We start from the raw sequence: 22,536 nt of genomic DNA, 5'->3' as shown, positions 1-22,536 counted from the left end.
AATTGGAATGCAGGCACACCTGAATGCGCTGGAATCCCAATTCTAAAGAAATGACGTTAATCCGGCCAGTACTGCAGTACCAGAAGTGATGATCTTCACTTACACCGGCCATTCTGTGACACGGCCATGTCACAGAATGGCCGGTGTCATACTGTGTGTGAACCCGGGATAAATGTGTATGAAACAGACACCACCATTTTTTTTTTCTCAACTCTATTCCACTGGTACCTCTAAAAGATCATGTTTTTAGGATTCCCTTAGCACTACTATGGTGAAACATATAATGTCTCTGTTGACATCACGGCTTGTAGGTTTTCTTAATGTAAAATAGCCTGAAATTATGACTTGCTGGAAATACTTAAAGATTGAAGTCATGGCATGTAGGAATAAATACCGTTTGTTTACTTCTGTAATTTTCATAGAGATAAATTAATATTGCTGCACATGCACACTACCTCTCAATTTAACTCCTACCTCAATGTAAGAACAAGGCAGTAAGGGGGTCAGGGGACCTCTTCAGAGAGTAGGGATGGGTTCTATAGGCTACATACATAGACGCACCCATAGCAGACATTTACAGTGGATGTGTGGATATGCCATAAATATCTATGATGGGAATATCCATTTAAATAGCCAGTAAGGAAAGCGTGGAATTAGCAGTGCAGTTTTCTGGTAAATTTTCAACATGATTCTGCTTCTCTGCACTAATCAATTGGGTTGAAAGGGCAAGGGAGAAAGAGTAAGGTATCACATTTGTATACAAGCCATGCAAAAGTTTGATTATTGCAGTGAAGCAGACTAAGGAAGAGTTACATAACAGTGAGTTGTACCCAATTCCATTTTCAGCATCAGGGCAGAATTTATATGAAAAGAAGGACCCATATTTCACTTTAGAACAGTGAAAATCTCAATTTATGGTAGTAAGTTTCTCATGAGAAATCAGTTTAAATGAACAGTTCAGCAATATCTACCAGTCTTTATAGACTAGAACTTTTTCAGTGAAATAACTCTTTACTTAGTTGTAAACTGTTCTTGAAAATACCAAAAATAAATCAATCTGCAAAGGTCAAAGCAGAAAACAATAAAATTCAGAACAAAAAAAAATTAAATAATCAAAAATTTTGAACTTCAAACTTAAGCTATAGCTTAAATATTGAGCAGTGGGTGCATCAATGACAGAACTACATATATAAATATATAACAACCCCATTTTATAGACATCAGGTTTATGGAGTACCTAATATGATACACTGTAGGATAAAAGAACGGATTACAGACATGCCAAGACAGATTTCTAGTGTAAAACTGGAGATTATCATGGGAAATTTACAATTAATAATAATAAAAATCATATTGTCATGTCTAATTATATGGTCTGATAACACAACACGAGAAACAAAATGTGTTTTTCCATTAATGAAACCAAGATAAAGAAGTTCATGAATTCCAAATACATGCAGCAAAATCAATTACTTAAAATAAAGCGATCTGCTTTGACTCAGATTTCTATATATTCCCCATGGTGCCTTAAAAACTGAACAGCAATGTAGAGGAGAATTTAAAAGATCAAGCAGGACTCTCTTTACTTTATAACAATCTGGAGAATGAGTAACTGGCCCTCATCGCTTGATGTCTTCTGAACTTCTTTTTATTGCTAGATGAAAATCAACATGGAAAAAGATACAGTGTGGACATGCTGGCAGACGCTGGCAGTCTCTTTCGCGCTGAGTCTTCGAACCCCGTCTCCCCCTACTTCATCATGCTATAAATGGATATAGCTAGTAATGTTGTAGACAGACATTTAATAAAAAAATAAAAACAATATTTAAAAACACTAACATGATCATGTTCCAATTATAATAAGGAATTACGGTTTACTCTTTCATTTAGACCCCCAGGACCCTCATCTTCTGTGTGTAGGTTCCACCACGTTTCTGCACATAATAGCGCACAGTATGCATCAAGTCCTTTCATACACGTCACTTTTATCATTCTCACGTTCATCCCAGATGTGTTGGATCAACCACGGGGCACCAATACCCGTCTTAAATGAATCATGCAGATATGTAAGGCTCTTTTGGTCTAACCCACATAGAACCTTCCGCAGGGGCAGAAAATTACATATACCACCTGTTTTGTTCTGCAACTTATAAAATCTTTCATTACTGGTATTTACACGTTTCAACTTTGCAGCAAATATTTTCTCTCAGGTCTTTTTTAACCAAACTTTGTTTTTACTCTTCACTGATTGAAATCTGCTATGAACTAGTTCATCCTTTAAAATAAAAATTTGCAGGTTTTGAAAAAGTGACATGTATGAAAGGACTTCACACTATGCACTGTTACGTGCAGAAATGAGACATGGATCGCACAGAAGCAGACCCTCAGGACCCACACGCTGTGGCGAGCATGAGGAAGGTCCGCTTAGGGGGTTGGGGTGGGCCTGGGCTGGGAAGGGTGCCAGGAGGGTCCACATTAGGGGCCTGGGCTGGGCGCCAAAAGGTATTATCTGTTACCTGTATATTGCTAGTATTGGTAATATTGGTCTCAGTACATAGAATTTGCTCAGTAACACTACGATGGTCATAATATTTCTCCTTGTATACTGGTATTATTTGGGAACTGTATAAACTACTGATTTATATACGATATTATCATTCATATAAAATATGTAACTAGTAGATGGGCAACGTGCTAGGCATCTTCTAAAACACAGTGCCAGTGCCGCCCAGCACCTGATGAAGAGGAGCAGTGCAGGAGGGTGCGCCATTGGGCTGTCAGCTGTCACTCTGGTGTTGTTAGCTGCTCACCATTCCCACAATATAGAGCCGTGTAAGAGCCACCCTTTGGAGGTCCTGAAGGTAATAGAGGTGCATATGCTGTGTGCAGTGACTGTAGGGCAGTGGACATGACATGAGGGTATGGGCATGCCACTCCATTATAGAGGAGGCACTTTATACAGACTTGTTTAAATCTCCACAAGATTTTACTGATACAGCCGCACTTTCGGCTCTCTCAGCATCATATTGAGATTTAATTTTTTTTTTTTGCTTTGAAAATGAGGGGTGTGATTTATTGTATGCAAGAGAGCTATGTCACCATGAGGGGTCCCCCCCCTTTTCCATAATCAGCCAGGTAAAAAAAACAATCAGCATCAGCCTAGTAACATCAGGGTAAGAAGGTCCCTGTATCTTGGCCCTGTCTAAAGGCTTATATACTCACCAGTGATATGCTATCACATTTTGCAATAGATTTGTTGGGTCCATGGTTTCCTTTCACAATGCAGCATGCTGTAGGTATATGATATATTATGGGTGTTTATTAACTATTTTTAAGCCACAGTAGAGTCCCATCAGTGTTTGATCGGTAGAGTAGTCCATAGATTGTATCCATGTTTTCCACGACTCCCTAGGGCTGCATCCAACTTAGTCAGTCACCGGCATTCAAATGCCAAGCGATCGCTTTTGAGCATGTTCCAGTCACGCGCATCTTTAGTCGCTGCCTTTACACAGGGATAAACTGCTTCCAGCCTTATTTACTTTGTAGCTTGGACGGGGCTGATATGTGTTGTCCTTTTTTGGAAGGCTGTGAATCCCCCAGTGTAACTATATTCCCTCCCCTCTGTGACGTGATTGATTTTAATGGAGCCACGCCACAGAGGGGAGAGGATATCATTACAATGGGGGGGCGGCTGGCCCGTCTCCAGTGTATAGAGACGGGCCAACGCATGGCAAAAGAATGAGATAGAGCGTGTAAAAAAAAGAAAAAAAAAGAACTGCATTAGGATTCCTTCACTGTCTAATGTAAAAGAACAAAACAAAAAACATGTACCTGATGGTACATTCACTTTAATGCTTTTTTTTTTAATGCAGCATGCATGTGCCACTTACATACTGAGCATGCATTTTCCTCCCATAGGCTTAAAAATAGTTAATAAACACTGGCAATATTCTACACCTACAGCATGCTGCATTTTGAAAAAAAAAAACACCCTGGACCCAGCAAATCTATTACAAAATGTGATCATATCACACAGCCATAAGCTGTATCCATGTTTTTCAGGACTCTCTAGGGCTGCATCCAAATTCTTCAGCCACCAGTATTCAAATGGCAAGTGATTGCTCTGGAGCGTGCTGGAGTAGCGCTCATCTCTAGTACCGACCTGTGACCTCAGCTCAACTCCCATTTAAATAACAGGTTCTGATCAGTGATTGATGACCTATCCTGTGGATAACTTATGTATTTTTACAGAAACACCCCATTTAAAATTGTGTAAAAACACACACAAAAAACTTTTCACACATAGTGAATTTTGCAGTGAAATCTGCTGCAATACTTAGTACAATTATAGTCTATGGCTCTACATTCCCGCTGTGGATTTCCATTCTGCTGTTAGAATGTAGAAACATTTAGCTGCCATGCCTGTAACAATAATAAACAGCCAATGCTTACCTGCCTGCGTTCCTCACAGTGCACTCTTCCTCAAGGCTCAGGCAACTGTGCACTGTCCCCCTGCAGCTTCTGACTGGTTTAGGGGGCCATCAGCTAGCTGGGACCAAGAGACTTGAGCAGGAGCATGCAAGGGGTAAGCATTGGCTGTTTATTATTTGTACCGACACGGCAGCTAAATCATTAAACATATCTGTTACTACATTCTAGCAGCAGAATAAAAATCTGCTGAGAAAGTGGTGGACCATTAAACCGTACTGGTGAAACTTGCAGCATGAAATCCGCTGCAAACTCGCTAAGTGTGAACACACCCTAAAGGGCTTTTCCGGTTAAAACTCACTTGTCCTCTATTCACAGTATAGGGGACAGGTATGAGATTCCGACCTCTGTGACCTCCGTGGATCTCTAGATTGATGCCCAGACTCCTTTGTTATAAATGGAGCTGCAGGTTGGCTTGTGACTTGCAGCTCCATTCATTCTCTGTGGAGCAGCCAGAGAGAGCGCCAAGCTCAGCACTCGACTCTTTCGCACAGCTACATAGAGAATGAATAGAGCTGCAGGTCACACACCAACCCGCAGCTCCATTCATAACAAAGGAGCCGGGGTACAGATCTAGAGATCCTATGGATAGGGGACAAGTAAGGTTAAATCTGAAAACCCCTTTAAACATGTTTAAAGTAAACCAGAAAGCAAGTGGGCCTCTACACCCTCCAATGCCAGGGCTGAATTTTATTTCCAGTCCGGCCCTGCATCAAGCGGTGAGTACCATTTACTCCTTCTCCAAATTGTTGTTTCTCAATTTTTATCTGAGCACCATGCAGTCACCCACATTTATACACGGCAGTGTTTATACACGGCAGTGTTTGAACTCTTTGTGACACAGTTACCTTGAGGTGCTGTTCCTTTTCTGTATGTTGGTCTCTCTTTACCTTATTATTACACATATAAAGAAGGATCTAAATTAATTTAAATGCTTGAATACACTAGGTAAAACAATTGTATTAAAGTTTCCTGAAGCAGTAGGGCCAGGGCCGGTGTCAGCACCTGGCATACTCGGGCAAGTGCCGGGGCCCACGGCCGCCTAAGGGGCCCCCGACACTTGCCCAAGCAGTGAGACAGACGCCCGCCGCATCACCGACCCCCGGGGGAGGGGGTGCTGCCGACCCCAAGTCCGGGGGAGGGCTGGAGGGGCTGGGGAAGGACCTGCCGTGTTTCCTGCACTGGGGAAGGACCTGTGGTGACGTCATAAGGGGACGGGACTGAGAACGGGAGAGGCTGCATATGGATGAAGGACCTGTGGTGACGTCATAAGGGGGCGGGGCTGAGAACGGGAGAGGCTGTATATGGATAAAGGACCTGTGATCATTGTCATGTGACATGAGGAGGCGGGGCTCACTAATACCTTCCCTCTGTATGCTGTGAGTTTTAGTCCTTTTCTTATATCTCCTTCTGTAATGGCCTCTGATCTCCCATAATAACAGGCTGGCCATGCTGGGAGTTGTAGTTCTCCTCATATCTCCTCCTGTAATGGCCTCTGATCTCACATAATAAGAGGCTGTCCATGCTGGGAGTTGTAGTCCTCTTATATCTCCTCCTGTAATGGCCTCTGATCTCCCATAATAACAGGCTGTCCATGCTGGGAGTTGTAGTCCTCTTATATCTCCTCCTGTAATGGCCTCTGATCTCCCATAATAACAGGTTGTCCATGCTGGGAGTTGTAGTACTCCTCTTAAATCTCCTCCTGTAATGTCCTTTGATATCCCATAATAACAGGCTGGACATGCTGGGAGATGTAGTTCCCCCTGGTATACCTCATGTAATGTCTCTTATTGTAACTCCATTCTAGCCTTCTCTATGGTGAAGAAGCTAGAATACAGACTCCAAGGGGACGACCTCCTTCTAGCACCTCCATTCTAGTCCATTCTAGCATGGATGCGCTCTCACCAACAGGTGCAGAGCGATGACGTCATCACGCCTGCTGGTGGATCCACAAGGTGCACACAAGGGAGAAGAGGACCCGTCCCCCGCCCGGATTAGTGAGTGTTTTATTTTTTTATTTTCTTGTGCTGAGGGAGATCAGGGGGCATTTCTATGGGGCACAGCAGGGGGCATTACTATGGGGACAGAGGGCATTATTACTATATGGGGGGCACAGCACGGGACCCACAAACTTCCTTACTTTACTGCACATGACACCAAACAGTGGAGTTACTAGTGTATAGGAGCCTATGGGTGGGAAAAAGGGAGGGAAGTTGCTGGAAAAGTGCGGAGCCTAACATGTTTGTCTGACAGGTCCCTAAGAGATGAATTGTAGCTGGAAGAAATCATCATGGAGGTCTGGGCCAGATGGAGAGGAAACGGAGAGCGATCGCCTCAGATCAAAGAAGACGTCACCTGTGAGTTTTTCGATATTTTGTCAAACTTTATTTGGTAGGTGTGCCCCGAGGTGTGCTAGGTTTGCCCCGAGGTGTGCTATACAAAGGGGCCCGCTGAGGCTCTCTCGCCCAAGGGCCCACAAAAACCTGGAGCCGGCCCTGAGTAGGGCAGTGGATAGATCCTGTTAGCTCAATGTCAACATCTTCTGACCAGTGATACAAACTACAATAGTGCATGTAGGTGCTCCACTATATTTAGTTATCTAAGTAAAGCCGGTTCCACACAAGTGTAATAGGAGGACATTTCAGAGCCTGTATTCTGGCCTAATGTCCCATCCTGACCACAGGTCTAACCATCTGAACTGAGACCATCATAGATCCTATCATAAATTCCTATTATGCTGTCAAGTCATCAGAACAACAATCAGGCTGGGACTTGCAGCCATAATACAGACACAAAAATGTCCCAGTATTATACTTGTGAGAAACAGGCCTTAATGTGTCACTTGCTCTGGTACCTACACACACATCTCAAGTATATACACAAACAGCTGTTCTTACATACACACACACAGCTCTGCTACTTACACACACACACGCACGCACATATTCATATTAATATATACAGGTCCCTACAGAACCTACATATACCTCTGCTTTGCCCTTTTGGACTCCTCCTCCAGGATGTGACTCATCATTGGCCTTTATGTCATGAAAGGTTCTGGACCTTCACAGCACCTGAAATGTGGGATTGTGCATGCCTTTCCTGGGGACCTTCTGCTGTTGTAGAATGCTAGAAGTAATGGGCCCATTGTATCCAGCTACCTCTCCTGGTGGCACTGTTCACACAGATATAATTTTTTAAAATATAAATAACTGTTTAAACAGTAGCTGTCAGTAGCTTATTCAAAGTGAAGCTGCTGGCAGTGTAACGTAGGTCATTTAGTACCCTAAGATCTTGCAAGGATTCCCAGATCGAGGAAGATCGACAGTCATATTGTGTTCTTTCTATTTTCTAATAATTGCACCAAAAGTTGTTGCCTTTTCACCACACTGCTTGCCTATTGTCCTGCAGCCCATCCCAGCCTTGTGCACGTCTACCGTTTTGTCCCTAGTGTCCTCAGACAGTTCTTTGGTCCTGGACATTGTGGAGAAGATGGAGTGTGACTGATTGAGTGTGTGTACAGGTGTTTTTTTTTCCATATAGATAACAAGTTCAAACAATAATGAATGCAGAGTAGGAGGAGCTACTGAAAAAGTAACAGGTCTGTGAGAGCCAGAATTCTTGCTGGTTGGTAGGTGATCAAATACATATTTCATGCAATAAAATGGACATTAATTATTTAAAAATCATACAATGTGATTTTCTTGATATGATTTTGTCCCTCATATTTGAAGAATACCAACTATAAGACTTACAGACCTATCCATTCTTTGTAGGTGGGAAAAATTGCAAAATTGGCAGTGTATCAAATACTTATTTTTCCCACTGTATCAGGCAGGAAGGCCTACAAAGAGCTGCTGTGTAACATCCCAATGACTCCAGGTGCATTATTTAGAGGCAACCAATCAGATTCCACCTTTCATTTTCTAAAGTGTCTGTGAGGAATGAAAGGTGGAATCTGATTGGTTGCTAGGGGCAACTGAGCCAGTTTCACTTTACACCATGTTTAATAAATTTCAATAACAGCTTTTTTTGCAATCATAGACATCAATTATGATTGTGATAGCCAGATAAAGCACAGGCAGCAATGTATAGAAACTAAAAACTAATGACTCATAGACAGTGGCGGTCCTTGGCACCAAGCACCCCAAGCGATCGCTTGGGGCCCCCAACATCCAGGGGGGCCCCCAGGCCCCGCTCTTGTGCTCAAGACCGCTGGACAGTGCCGCTGCCCCACTCGCTGCTGCCATCTGAACTGTAACTATGAGCACTCGTAATGAGCGCTCATAGTTACATGCAGCAGCACTGACAGGGCGGGAGACATTGGCTCCCTTCATGTCAGTCACTCTTGTGGCCGCAGGAAGGGTGTTCCCTGCGGTCACAAGTGGCAGCTTTGTCCTTGTGGTGCCGGCGCTCCAGTGACATCACTGGAGCATCGGCGTCAGGACAAGTGGAGTGCGGCCTCTTGTGATCGCAGGGAAAATCCTTCCTGCGGCCACAAGAGTGAAGAGAAGAGGAGACGCCCAGACCCAGATGAGTATAAGTGTTTGTTTTATTGTGTTATATACTATATGGGAGGGGGAGCACACAGGGATCTGTTTAACTGGGGGAGCGCACAGGGGGGCTTTATAACAGGGGGAGCACACAGGGGGGCTATAAACTACTGGGGCTTCACAGAGGGGTCTATATACTACTGGGGGCAGCACACAGGGGGTCTATATACTACTTGGGGCAGCAGAATGGGGTCTATATACAACTTGGAGAGCACACAGGAGGTCTATATCCAAGTGGGGGAGCACACAGGGGGGCTATATACTACTGGGGAAGCACGCAGGGGTCTATATACTACTGGTGGGGCACACAGGGGGTCTATATACTACTGGGGGAACATACAGGGGGTCTATATACTATTAGTGAGGCACACAGGTGGTCTATATATAACTGGGGGAGCACACAGGGGTCTGTATACTACTGGGGCAGCACACAAGGGGTCTATATAATACTGATGGGGCACACAGGGGGTCTATATACTACTGGGGGAACCACACAGGGGGTTTATATACTACTGGAGGAGCACACAGGGGTCTATATCCAAGTGGGGGAGCACACAGGAGGTCTATATCCAAGTGGGGAACACACAGGGGGGATAAATACCCCTGAGGGAGCACACAGGGGGCCTATATACTAGTGGGGGAGCACACAGGGGGTATATAAAACTGGGGCAGCACACAGGAGGTCTATATACTTCTGGGGGAGCACACGGGGGGGCTATGTATAACTGGGGGAACACACAGGGGTCTTTATACTACTGGGGGAAGCAAAGGGGTATATACTACTGGGGCCAGGACACAAGGGGTATATACTATTGGGGGCAGCACACAAGGAGTATATATATTACTGGCGGTAGCACACAAGGGGTATATACTACTGGGGGCAACACACAGCGGTCTATTGTTTTGGAACGCGTGTCGAGGGGGGGGGGCAGACATAAATTCGCTTGGGGCCCCAGAAATGCCAAGACCGCCCCTGCTCGTAGAGAATGGGGTATTAAATGGCCTACATCCCACTGCCAGAGGCTCCCCTTTATTTTAAGCTGTTATCATAGGTTAAGATACCTAAAGCAATTCTCCTTTCTCATTCATTAACACATCTCAGTTATTTCATGATTTTATAGGTCTTAATGTTACAAATGTTTTACTGGCATCAGCCATATATCTATATTTTATAAACAAAATCCATAGTTGAGGAAATGTTAGACATAGTGACATAACCATGAGCGGTTTTGTTCAATAATTTAGGGAGAAGTCGCTCACATTGTCCAGCACAACATCAGCTCAAAAAACATGTCAAACTGCTTTGCAGTGTTGAAGAATACAGCCCCTTTATGTCCTATATGAAGACAGTAAAAGGCATACGCTTCTACTACTAGATTTAACATAACAGTAAAGGCGCTTGAATAAGCCAGCAAATACGCCTTAGCAGATTTCCTCTTTAATACTGTATGTAATGGAAAAGAATAAAGGAGTTACATATATTATGTACATGAAGAAACATGCCGGAAAATGATAACATTTCTCAAAGCATTTCTTCTCTGTAAAACATGGTATAAATAAATAAAATGTGTGATTTATGAGTCAGTAATGCACGCTGGCAGCCAATGTAACACTCGACATCAAGGAAGTTTGTAAGACATGTTTGTGACAAGATTTTTTTTATTGTTTGGAACCCTTTAAGGACAGGACAAATTAATTATTCACCTTAGATGCTTGGAAGAAAAAAGCATTTTGCTAGTGTACTTCAGGGGCTTCTGCATAAAGATATAAGCTGACAGGAGAGAAACAGGAAGAGAAAAACTGAGCATATTGGAGCTACAGATCTCTAGTGACAGGCTGGAAAGTTTAACCTGAATGTATATCTTGCCAGGGCAGTGTAGTCTTCAATGCAACGTCACCCTTTTGAACCACCCAAATATACTGAACAAGTTAATATATTACTTCATTGCAATTATTACGTCTTTGTTTAGAGTTCACTTTTGTAGACATCAAAGGTATACATTAGAAGAACTCCCCCATGTATACCCTCAATTAGTCTATAGGCCAGGTCCCCCATCCACTTAGCTTACACCATTGCTTGTAACAGACTAATAGCTAGTTGAAACATCTATTGTATCTCTTTTTATATGGAGGATTAAAGGGGTAGTTTAGCAAAAAAAAAAAAAAAAAAACACATTCAAATCAATTTGCGCAAGAAAGGGACAGAGATTTTTCATTTACTTCTCTTAAAAATCTAAGTCTTCCAGTACTTATCAGCTGCTGTATATCCTGAAGGAAATTATATTCTTTCCAGTCTGGAGAGAATGAGATGTTACCATGGTGATTTGCTACTGCTCTGGACAGTTCCTGACATGGACAGAGGTGGCAGCAGAGAGCGCTGTGTCAGAATGAAAACAATAAACCACTTCCTGCAGGACATACAGCAGCTCATAAGTACTGGAAGACTTGAGATTTATTAATAGAAGTAAATTACAGATCTCCAGCATTTTCAGACACCAGTGGATTTGAAAGATTTTTTTTTTTTTGCTGAACTACCCCTTAAAAGTTTCTTAAAAAAAAAAAGAAAAAAAACTGGCACGGACACTGCCATCACTAAAGTTCTGAAATAAGTGGACAGGGCCATTTGCCTGTGTCTATCTAGGAAGCCATGTGTACTCCACATGTCAGAGTGCTGTTGCTTTTTTTTTGTATTTCCCAGCTTACATCATGGCCTACAAGGGACTGGTATGGGATTCTATGAGCAACATATCCCACCATAGGGCTATACAATGGGATACACTGCAGCCTTCCTGATACAGTGATATAGGTAAAAAACGAGGTGTGAACAGAGCATGACTGTAATTAGTATTCTGGACTAGAAAACAGAAGAATTTAAGCTCTTGCATGGCTGTCTCACAAAGCAATTCCATTTGCATCATGTAGGCAATTATTGTTGCATTAAAAAGCTCTCTAAAGACTCAATTAGATGAATCATTGTACATGTGAAGCAACATACCATATGTGATTAGAACTCTATACTAGTAGTGGGGAGCCTGCTCTGCCTGTATAAAATGGTTGGAGAAAGATCTGGAAAAGAATGTTCATGCCGGCTTATAACTGAGCTGCAGGGGCGGATTAACTTTACCATAGGCCCCGGGCTGTTCACCAAGCCTGCCCCCCACACCCCACCCTACTGTAATTATGGCAACAGTAGTGTGGTGTTCATAGTACAGGATAGATAATGTCATACTTACTTACCATGTACCTGTAAAGTTTTCTAAATTACTTCCATTTGGAATTTTTTACCTATATACCTTAATAGAGGTGCCATTGTCTCTGCTCCCTGTTGTTCGGACCTGTGAATTGGGAGGCAATCCATCTCCACCGTGAGCCCCAGTGTTATGGTATTTTATGGCACAAGGCTGGAGACAGGTGTCATCAAGGGGTTAAAGTATAAAGTAATGTACTACCCCCTTTCTCGCAATTCAATTTACAACATTATTCCAGACCTTAGCCAGACCCCTAAATACAGACACTTTACCTGAAAATTAATTCAGACCACAAATTACACCAATATCCCCTCTTCCTCTCACACACGCACAAGCTCCAATGACCTTGATTTCTTGTGTCAATACCCTCACCCCAGACTGGTCACCCTGTATCCTCCTACTTCCACCCCAGACTGGTTACCATGTATCCCCCTGCCCCCATCCCAGACTGGTCATTCTGTATCCCATTGTCCCCATGCCAGACTGGTCACCCTGTATCCCCCTGCCCCCACCCCAGACTGGTTACCATGTATCCATCTGCCCCCATCCCAGACTGGTCACTCTGTATCCCTCTGTCCCCATCCCAGACTGGTCACCCTGTATCCCCCTGCCCCCACCACAGACTGGTTACCATGTATCCACCTGCCCCCATTCCAGACTGGTCACTCTGTATCCCCCTGCCCCCACCCCAGACTGGTCACCTTGTACCCCTTGCCCTGCCCCAGACTGGTCACCCTGTATTCCCCTCTACCAACCCCAGACTGGTCACCCTGTATCCTTCTGTCCCCACCCTAGACTGGCAACATTGCATGGCCCCTGCACCCACCCTTGACTGGTCACATTGTATCTCTCTGCTCCCACTGCAGACTGGTCACCCCGAATCCCTCTGTCCCCACCCCAGACTGGTCACCCTGTATCCCCCTACTCCCACCACAGACTGGTCATCCTGTATCCCCCTGCCCCCACCCCAGACTGGTCATCCTGTATCCCCCTGCCCCAACCCCAGACTGGTAACCCTGTATCCTCCTGTCCCCACCCCAGACAGGTCACTCTGTGTCCCCCTGCCCCCACCATAGACTTGTAATCCTGTATCCCCCTGCCCCAACCCCAGACTGGTCACCTTGTACCCCCTGCCCCGCCCCAGACTGGTCACTCTGTGTCCCCCTGCCCCCACCATAGACTTGTAATCCTGTATCCCCCTGCCCCAACCCCAGACTGGTCACCTTGTACCCCCTGCCCCGCCCCAGACTGGTCACCTTGCATCCCCCTGCTCCCACCTCAGACTGGTCACCATGTATCCTCTTGCCCCCACCCAGACTGATCACTTTGTAAACCCCTGGCTCCCACCCTAGATTGGTCAACCTGTATCCCCCTGCCCCCACCCCAGACTGGTCACCATCTACCCCTGCCCCAACCCCAGACTGGTCACCTTGTATCCTCCTGCTCGAACCCCAGACTTGTCACCTTGTATCCTCCTGCACCCACCCCAGACTGGTGACCCTAAACCCCTCTCTTTACTGATTGTTCTCCCTGTCCCTTTTCCACATACTGTGGAAACAGTATCGTACAGTACAGACCTATTTCATGTTAAGGTCCTTCGGTATGTACTCTAATGTTACTTAAAGAGAACCAATCACGGAAGAAATTTAAAAAAAAATTATTTTCTAATTCAATGTAATTATTTATTTAATTAACATTTGTAAATACTTTTATTCATTTTTTCGGCCGCATTTTTGTTTTATTCACTTTTCAATTCACTGTCTCGCGCCGGCTCTTTTCAAAAGAGCCGGCTCGAGACAGGAAGCTCCCGTCATCCACAGCGGCAGCAGGGCCGGCCGCCGCCATCTTGATTACGTCATTTGCGTTCCAGTAGTGGAACGCAAGTAACGTAATCAAGATGGCGGCGGCCGGGCCGAATAAGAGGAACAGGTATAGTATAAGATACAGACTGCAACAGCAGTCTGTATCTTCATTTTGTCTATTTATGACGATACAGACTGCCTTTGCAGTCTGTATCTTATACTTTACCTTATCCTCTTGTCCGTTGCAGTCCGATGCCGGGCGCCGCCATCTTGAATACATCACTTGCGTTCCAGCGGTGAAACGCAAAGTGACATCATCAAGATGGCGGCGCCCGGCCTTCGTTCAGCAATCAAGAGAATTGGGTAAAGGGATAAGATACAAACTGCACAGGCCGGCCGCCGCCATCTTGATTACGTCATTTGCGTTCCAGTGGTGGAACGCAAGTAACGTAATCAAGATGGCGGCGGCCGGGCCGAACAAGAGGAACAGGTATAGTATAAGATGCAGACTGCAACAGCAGTCTGTATCTTCATTTTGTCTATTTATGAAGATACAGACTGCCTTTGCAGTCTGTATCTTATACTTTACCTGATCCTCTTGTCCGTTGCAGTCCGATGCCGGGCGCCGCCATCTTGAATACATCACTTGCGTTCCAGCGGTGAAAAGCAAAGCGACGTAATCAAGATGGCGGCGCCGACCTTGCTGCAGCAAACAAGAGGAACAGGTAAAGTATAAGATACAGACTGCAAAGGCAATCTGTATCTTCATAAATAGACTGCCTTTACAGTCTGTAGCTTATACTTTACCTTATCCTCTTGTTCGGTGCTGGAAGGCCGGGCGACGCCATCTTGAATACGTCACTTGCGTTCCAGCGGTGAAACGCAAAGTGACGTCATCAAGATGGCGGCGCCCGGCCTTCGTTCAGCAATCAAGAGAATTGGGTAAAGGGATAAGATACAGACTGCACAGGCAGTCTGTATCTTCATAGATAGACTTAGGGAGAGATTTCCTTTGATAATAGGGACAGTGATTTTTAGGTGATTGGTCCTCTTTGTCTCCTGACTGCAGTTTGGTGCTGATTTGTGCAAAATCGCAGTAAAAAAGCTACAATTTTTTGCAAGCCATGGAAAAACTCTAGCCAGGAGACAATACACCACTAAAAGTATAAATCTGTTTGGGTGGACATGGGACCCCTAGGAGCTTAGGGCCCTGGGGTAGTGCCCAATTACATAATAATAATCCATTATTGGTGAGATGCAATTCTTACAACAATCAGCAGCTTAAACCTTAAAAAGTAGAAATATGTCTGATGCCCCAACTTTAGACACCCATTCATGATGGTGTGATGTAATATTTATCTTACTATTTTTCTTACTCCTTGACTGATTTTGAAAACTGCATAGTTGAATAGAGAAATTTGGTTTTCACTCTGCTTTGGCTACCTTATGGTTTAAAGGTGCATTCCCATCTCTGAACACCAGGATCCCGATTGATCCTGAGAGTTTGGGCACAAAAGTCCTGGCCATGAATGGAAGACTTACCTGCTTAACTTATGGCCTGTGTTAACATACATGGGAATCTGCTTCTCACTCTGTGTCCATATATACAGCAAAGCTGACAAAACTAATATTTGGATCTTAATCTCACTATAAGTTGAGGTTTATCATAACAGCAATTAAAACTAATTACAAAAAAAGTCTAAAAAGTCACAAGATTTCTTAGAAGAGCACAAAATAAGAGCGCATAATAGGTTTCTCTAGCCTCAGTTAACCTAAGGTTTATATTCATCGTTTTATAAAAAGAAAGAGGCTTGGCCACAAAGGGGTTTGAGGGAGCCTGTAAAGATACAAACTACTACTACCCAAGAGTAAGAACAGTACTTGTCTTAAAGTTGGAAATACACCTAAATGGCCTCTCCAAGACATTTGTTCTACTTCCCTAGAGACACATGAGTTACAGTAGAGCACATTCATATTTTATAATTGGGTTATATAAATATACACTTATATTTATGGGAATAACACACAAAAAAATTGGTTTACTTTAGTTTTAACTTCTGAATACAATAGAAGCATTGTAACATGACCTAAAAAACAGTTCATGCCTGAAAACCTACCGATCTACAGTCTCTCAAAGAAGAACGAGGTAGACATCCTTTACAGAAATGTGAAGAACCAATGTCATTGTAAACTAACTGCAGCTTACAATTTGCAATTTACAATTATCTCTATATACTGTACAGAAACAAGCTTTACTTGTGTACGCCAACATAAACCTTGGTTCCATTGTCATAAATATATATAAAAAAACAAAAAGAAAAACATTGTAATCTACTAAAGCAGATAGTAGGAAGTGTTTAAATCTACAAAATATAACACATAATTTGGAATGCTAAAAAAGACATACTCACCACTTGACCATTTTGTGGATTTTTATGTGCATATGGGGGCCCACGTATATGATTCCACATTTGTCCAGACGTCATTGCAAACACAACACACTAAAATAAAACCAACACATGTTAAATAATATAACTAACTTGTGGGTATGTATGTATGTTAGTGATGTCAGTCTTTATTAACGGATGGACGTTTTTCACGTAAAAAGGACGTTGTGGGAACATAGCCTTTGGATGTATTATAGTATGATAACACAAAATATTTTATTATATAGACAGATTGATGACTATATTATATTAGAATGCAATACTTTGTATTTAGACTGTAGACCTTTACTGACATGGTATCTAGCTATTGCCTTTTATATTTGCTCCACCAAAAGGTTGTCCTCCTTGTGCAATAACTTATTGCTCTTTGGTCTCCCCCTAGAAAGTTTGAGCCCTAAATCAGATGTTCAGTTTCAATGCAGTGCCTAAGCTGGCATGTATTACTCTACACCTCTGTTATCTTTGAAAGTCCATCTGATGGATTTATTTAATCTTAGTCTAAGCAGAAGCTAAATGGTAGGAAATGTTTAATGAAGACTGTTTAGAAAGTTGCTTTATTTTACATTCGGGGAAAAAAAACAATGATTCAAACATATCTCAATTTAAAAACATAAAATAAATCCCTCAAAATATCTATGACTATGTATATAGTGTTCTCTATCTACATAAATTATTTTAACCTTGTTATTGAGTACAGGAGGCTTGTGTCTTTACATAAATCCTGTGTACCCGTGTGCCGGGGATTTTAAGGCCTGCATGTTTTATTCTAAGTTAAAAGGAGTCTGTCTCATACCTCCCAACCATTCTATTTTTCATAGGGTTGTCAAATGCTGGGGGTCTAGTGGAGTCTTCCGAGTTGATCAGTAAAGATTAATTGTCCTGGGTAAGGGAAGTACCATGCTCTGTCTTGATGAGAGATTTCCTATGAGAAGTCTTGCTTTTATAGAAGTGCAGTAAATATATTTGGTATACAATACTGTACATAAGGGATGTATAGATTATATATGAATGTTTTCTCTTATATGACTGACAGCTTTTATAACTTAAACCCTTAAAGGGGTATTCCCATCTCAGCTAATATAGTTATAGTTGCAGGGCTCAGCAAGTTTAATATTTTTGCAAATACATTCATTTAGCTAATTGCCTCTTCTCTTACATTGTTGAAAGCTCATTGTCTAGGCTAACAACCACCGCTCTGCTCTAAAAACAATGGTCTGGTTGGTGTATATAGCTATAATGTCAACGTACAGCGAGATAGTGTATAAATACTTTATTATCTATATAAATATGTATACTATATCTATATATATTGTATACCAGCCATTGTTTTTAGAGCAGAGTGGTGGTCTATAACCTAGACAACAATCTGTCAATAATGTAAGGAAATAATCAGCAGATCAGGAGAAGGAGGCAAGTTTGCTAAATGAATGTACAGTATTTGCAAAAAATATTAAACTTGATGAGTCCTACAAGTGTAACTATATTAGTTGAGATGAGAATGCCCCTTTAAGTCACCATGGTGTAAATTTAAGTAGAAATTCCATGATGTACACTTACATTCAGGTGATTGCACAGGCACACTAGCTGTGCCCACGCAATCCCCAGCAGGAGTCCAGCTGTGATAAACAGTCATGTTCTCTCTGTAAGGGTCAGGATAAGAGAAACTTCTGATTCTGACTGGTTAACCCATAGATGCCATAACATCTTGCAGCCTCCTACTCCATCACTTTACCCACAAGGGTGCCAATGGCAGCTAAAGGCCTACATATGGAAACACTGATAGGCAATAATACTATATATATTTCAAGTGATAGCAAGTTTGAGTCCCCTAGTTAAGCAGAAAAAATAAGATATTATATTAAAAAAAATAATTTGATAGATCATGTCCTACAGCCACACAACTGCGAGGTCTATTAACCCCTTAAGGACCGGGCAAATTTCATTTTTTGCGTTTTCGTTTTTTCCTCCTTGTGCTTAAAAGGCCATACCACTTGCAATTTTTCACCTAGAAACCCACATCAGCCCTTATTTTTTGTGCCACTAATTTTACTTCGCAATGACAGGCTGAATTTTTTCATAAAGTACACTGCAAAAGCAGGAAAAAATTCAATGTGTGGTGAAATTGAAAAAAAAAAAAAAAAAACACCGTATTTTGCTTATTTGGGGGGTATTTGTTTTTACACCATTCTCCCTGGGGTAAAACTGACTTGTTATATATGTCCATCAAGTCGTTACGATTACAACGATACGTAAAATGTATAGCGCTTTTATCCCTTAGTTTATGGGGCTGTGTGAGTCATTTTTTGCGCAATTATGTGTTCTTTCTATCGGTACCTTGATTGCGCATATGCAACTTTTTGATCGCTTTTTATTACAATTTTTCTGGATTTGATGCGACCAAAAATGCACAATTTTGCACTTTGGGATTTTTTTGCGTTTGGGTCTCTTTACCATTTACCATGTGAGATCAGGAATGTGATAAATTAATAGTTTGGGCGATACCAAACATGTTTATTTATTTATTTTTATTTATAACATGGGGGGGGGGGGTGATTCAAACTTTTTTAAGGGGAAGGGGCTTTTTATTAATAACAACACTTTTTTTTTTACACTTATACTAGAAGCCCCCATGGGGGACTTTTAGTATATATGTACACTTATCTCTCATTACGATCTATGCTGTATAGATATACAGCATAGATTGATGAGATAGGCACTCGATTGCTTCCGGCTGCTGCAGCCGGAAACAACCGAATTGCGACCCCGGACGGTAAAGGATGTGTGGATCGCTTCTCCGGGACAACATCCCGGAGGAGTGATCCACCCCACTTGACACCAGGGAACGGCTCCGGAAGATAATCAGATCTAGCTGTCAACTTTGACAGCTGCATCTGATTACCAGATTAGCATCAGTGTGCCTGATTACAAGTCAAAAGTTGTTGATCACACTGTGTCTCACTGCTGAGACCCGCTCTGATTAGGTGACACAGCCAGGGAGAAAGCACAGCAGCAGCGCAATCAATTTCCCGGCTGTATCTCTGCAACAGCCAACTTCTACAATGTAAGTCTACAGGCTAAATTGTCGGAATTAGTGGCCAGTCTCTGACTAAATCTCCTGATCACAATGGGTCTCAGCAATGACTCTTTAAGGCCGGTGGAGCAGGGAGAAGCCAGTAGAGACCAGCCTGGTGACTTGTAGTACACACAGCATGAAAGTGATATAGGTTGCCTTTAAATTAAGTATAATAAACTTCAGTTTAGAAAAATAAATATGACAAATAACACAGTAAATGCATAAAAACTAAAATATCTTACATATATATCCCAAAATGGTGCCAATAAAACCCTCAAGTAATCTTGTACAAAGTCCTCTCTCAGATGTCAGAGGAATAAAAAAGTTATTGTCCTTGTAATGTAAAGATAAAAAAACTAAACAAACTAACATAAAATCGTTCCTAATGGCCCTAAACAGGCCAGGCCTTAAGGGGTTAAAATTTCCACTGACAAATAAATATTAAACAATACATACAAGACAAATTCCTCTCGGCTATATTACTCTCCTGTGGTGCTGCTCCAGTTTAGTGCACTGTGTTTAAGCTTACAAGCTATTCAAAGGACACTAAATCATATGACAAGCATTGCGGGTGTCGTAATGTTCCATACCTCACAGCAAAGAGGTCATCTAGTCATCTGAATTCCTAATTCAATTTAGCACATTTTCAAACAGTACAACCAACCAGTGTCACATTTAATCTCGCTATGACCATAAATGAGTGCAATGCAATTATTTCTGAAAGCAGATTCAAGCAAAACAGCCACTTTTCATAATTTTAGTTGACTATTAAAATGCATGAAATAATTTGGGACTTGGTTTGATAATGCGGTACACAAATATATATTTTTTTCCTCTCACTGCCTCAAGGAAACCATCCTTGTAAGGGGATGCATTATATATGTGTCAGCAAAAAAAAGTCTGCAGAGAGAATAAGAATTAACAGGAGATGTACCGCAGGGATGTTTGAAATATATACAGAATATTGATAGAAACATTTAGCCAACAAGTCTATTCAAGAGCAAACTGACCATCAGATCCTAAATTACTAGAGCTGAAATCTGACCTATTCCTATAGACAAAACCTCCTGTTTTCTTCTTACTAGTTTTTACATATGAGGGCATGTGTTGCTTCAATCATAGCCAACCAGTGGTATTGGTTCTGTATAATACACCACCTAATAACAATACTGATAGCGCCTTGATCTATACTTCACATAAAATTAGGTATTTACTACTTTTCCCGTAATACTGGGTAAAAAATGTCAGGAAGGTATCTTTGTTTAACCTAGGGGAAAATATACAAAGACATACTTCATACTTGTATACTTTGTTCCCACCACTGCCATTCTCCTCCAGTTGTTCCTGTTACACAATGTGTGCTGTGTTAGGGGTCAATGCATGCACTGCCAACCTTGTCCTGTCTCAGTTACTGATTACCTAAGTGGGTACTATATAAGTTAAAGCCCAAAGGAGCAATTGCTGTGCAATAGAACCTGCTTGGGGAAAATGGTGGTAGAAGAGCGAGGAGGGTAAATATGTCTTTCTATTTTACCTCCCAGACTGAATACATTCTTAGAAAAATAAGGTATTGGTGGGTGCAATAAAAAAGGAAATACTTTAAGGTGCTGAAAAATGCATAATTAGCTATGCTGCCAGGGCTGGGAGGAAATGTCAATAATGTATACTTACCTATCCTGCTCCACTACAGCTGCCGGTTCCCGCGCCCCCTGCTCTTCACTGCTTTTAGTGTTTTGAAAACATCCAATGACATTCCGTTCTTAGAGGAAATGGCCGATTAGCATAGACTCTATGCTGAGTGGCAATTTCTGGTGGGAGCGGCATGTGATGAGATGTTTTCAAAACACTTACAGAGGCGCAGAGCTAGTGGCCCAGAAACAAGCAGCTGTAGTGGAGCAGGATAGGTAAGTATACATTACAGCCCTGGCAGCATAGCCTATTATGTCTTTTTCCTAGACAACCCCTTTAAGAACTTTCTAACATGGCAATCAGAAGGCCAGGGTAAGTGACTGACTTCATTACATGTTTGCATTTGAGGCAAAAGAAGAGCTAGTTACGTAACCTATCTTAGCTTTGTTGCAAGGCTAGGGAACCTATAGGTGGAAAGATTTTGACCAGCTAAAAGATTCTTCGGGAAAGTATTAGGCAGGTGCTCTTGTGCCCTCTAGAGCTATTATACAGGAACATGTATCTTTATTATGTGCACCTTTAGTGCATTTTCCCACTTAGATGTTTTGATCTGTATTTTGCATCAGTATCATAACTGAAAACTAGAAATGAGTCCAGAACACAAAAGAAGCGCAAATCAGAGTTTTTCTCTATGTTTTCCATTTCTGGTTTTGGCCTACAAATACTAATATAGGCTAGAATATAGCTGTGTCAACAACGACATGGGCAGACAAATACAGGTGATACAGAAGATAATATTACTTTGAGGTCATCACAGAAGACAAGCCTTATGGCCCTATTTCATGGGTCGTTTAGAGGAGCAAACGAGCACTCTCAGCGCTCGTTTGCTCCTCATTCCCCGCTCACTGCCGCCGCTATTCAACGCGGCAGAAGCGAGCGGGTGAGTGCAGGAGGGGCAGCGGGGAGCTGTGGGGGGGCTGCCCGGGTGATCGCTGATCGTCCGGACAGCCCATAGGATACAGCAGCGTCTGCTGCCGATGCTCCTATTCAAATGGAGCGACGACAGCAGATCGCTGCTGTATCAGTCACTTGTTTTTCAACATGTTGAAAAACAAGCGACTGCAACGATCAGCCGACATGAACGATGTCGGCTGATCATTGCACTCTATTCCACGGGACGATTATCGTCCGTAGCGGCCGATATCAGCCAAATACGGACGATAATCGTTTCGTGGAATAGGGCCTTTAGTTTTGTGTTTCCTTTCTGCCCCTGATTTATGTGAAGCGTTATGTGCA

General features: G+C 42.5%; 1 protein-coding gene across 4 annotated transcripts in view; it reads right to left on the bottom strand.

The window, feature by feature from the left end:
- Positions 1 to 22,536, bottom strand: part of TUSC3 (tumor suppressor candidate 3) — a 206,907-nt gene that overhangs the window by 30,589 nt on the left and 153,782 nt on the right. For all 4 annotated transcript variants that reach the window (XM_069977660.1, XM_069977661.1, XM_069977663.1 and 1 more), the window contains one exon: positions 16,503 to 16,592. In XM_069977660.1, the coding sequence (XP_069833761.1) occupies positions 16,503 to 16,592 (90 nt within the window). The remainder of the gene's footprint in view (positions 1 to 16,502; positions 16,593 to 22,536) is intronic.

This window comes from Dendropsophus ebraccatus, chromosome 7, assembly GCF_027789765.1.
Source record: "Dendropsophus ebraccatus isolate aDenEbr1 chromosome 7, aDenEbr1.pat, whole genome shotgun sequence".
NCBI lineage: Eukaryota > Metazoa > Chordata > Amphibia > Anura > Hylidae > Dendropsophus > Dendropsophus ebraccatus.
Note: the sequence above shows the minus strand (reverse complement) of the source record. Positions and strands in the feature narration are given on the sequence as shown.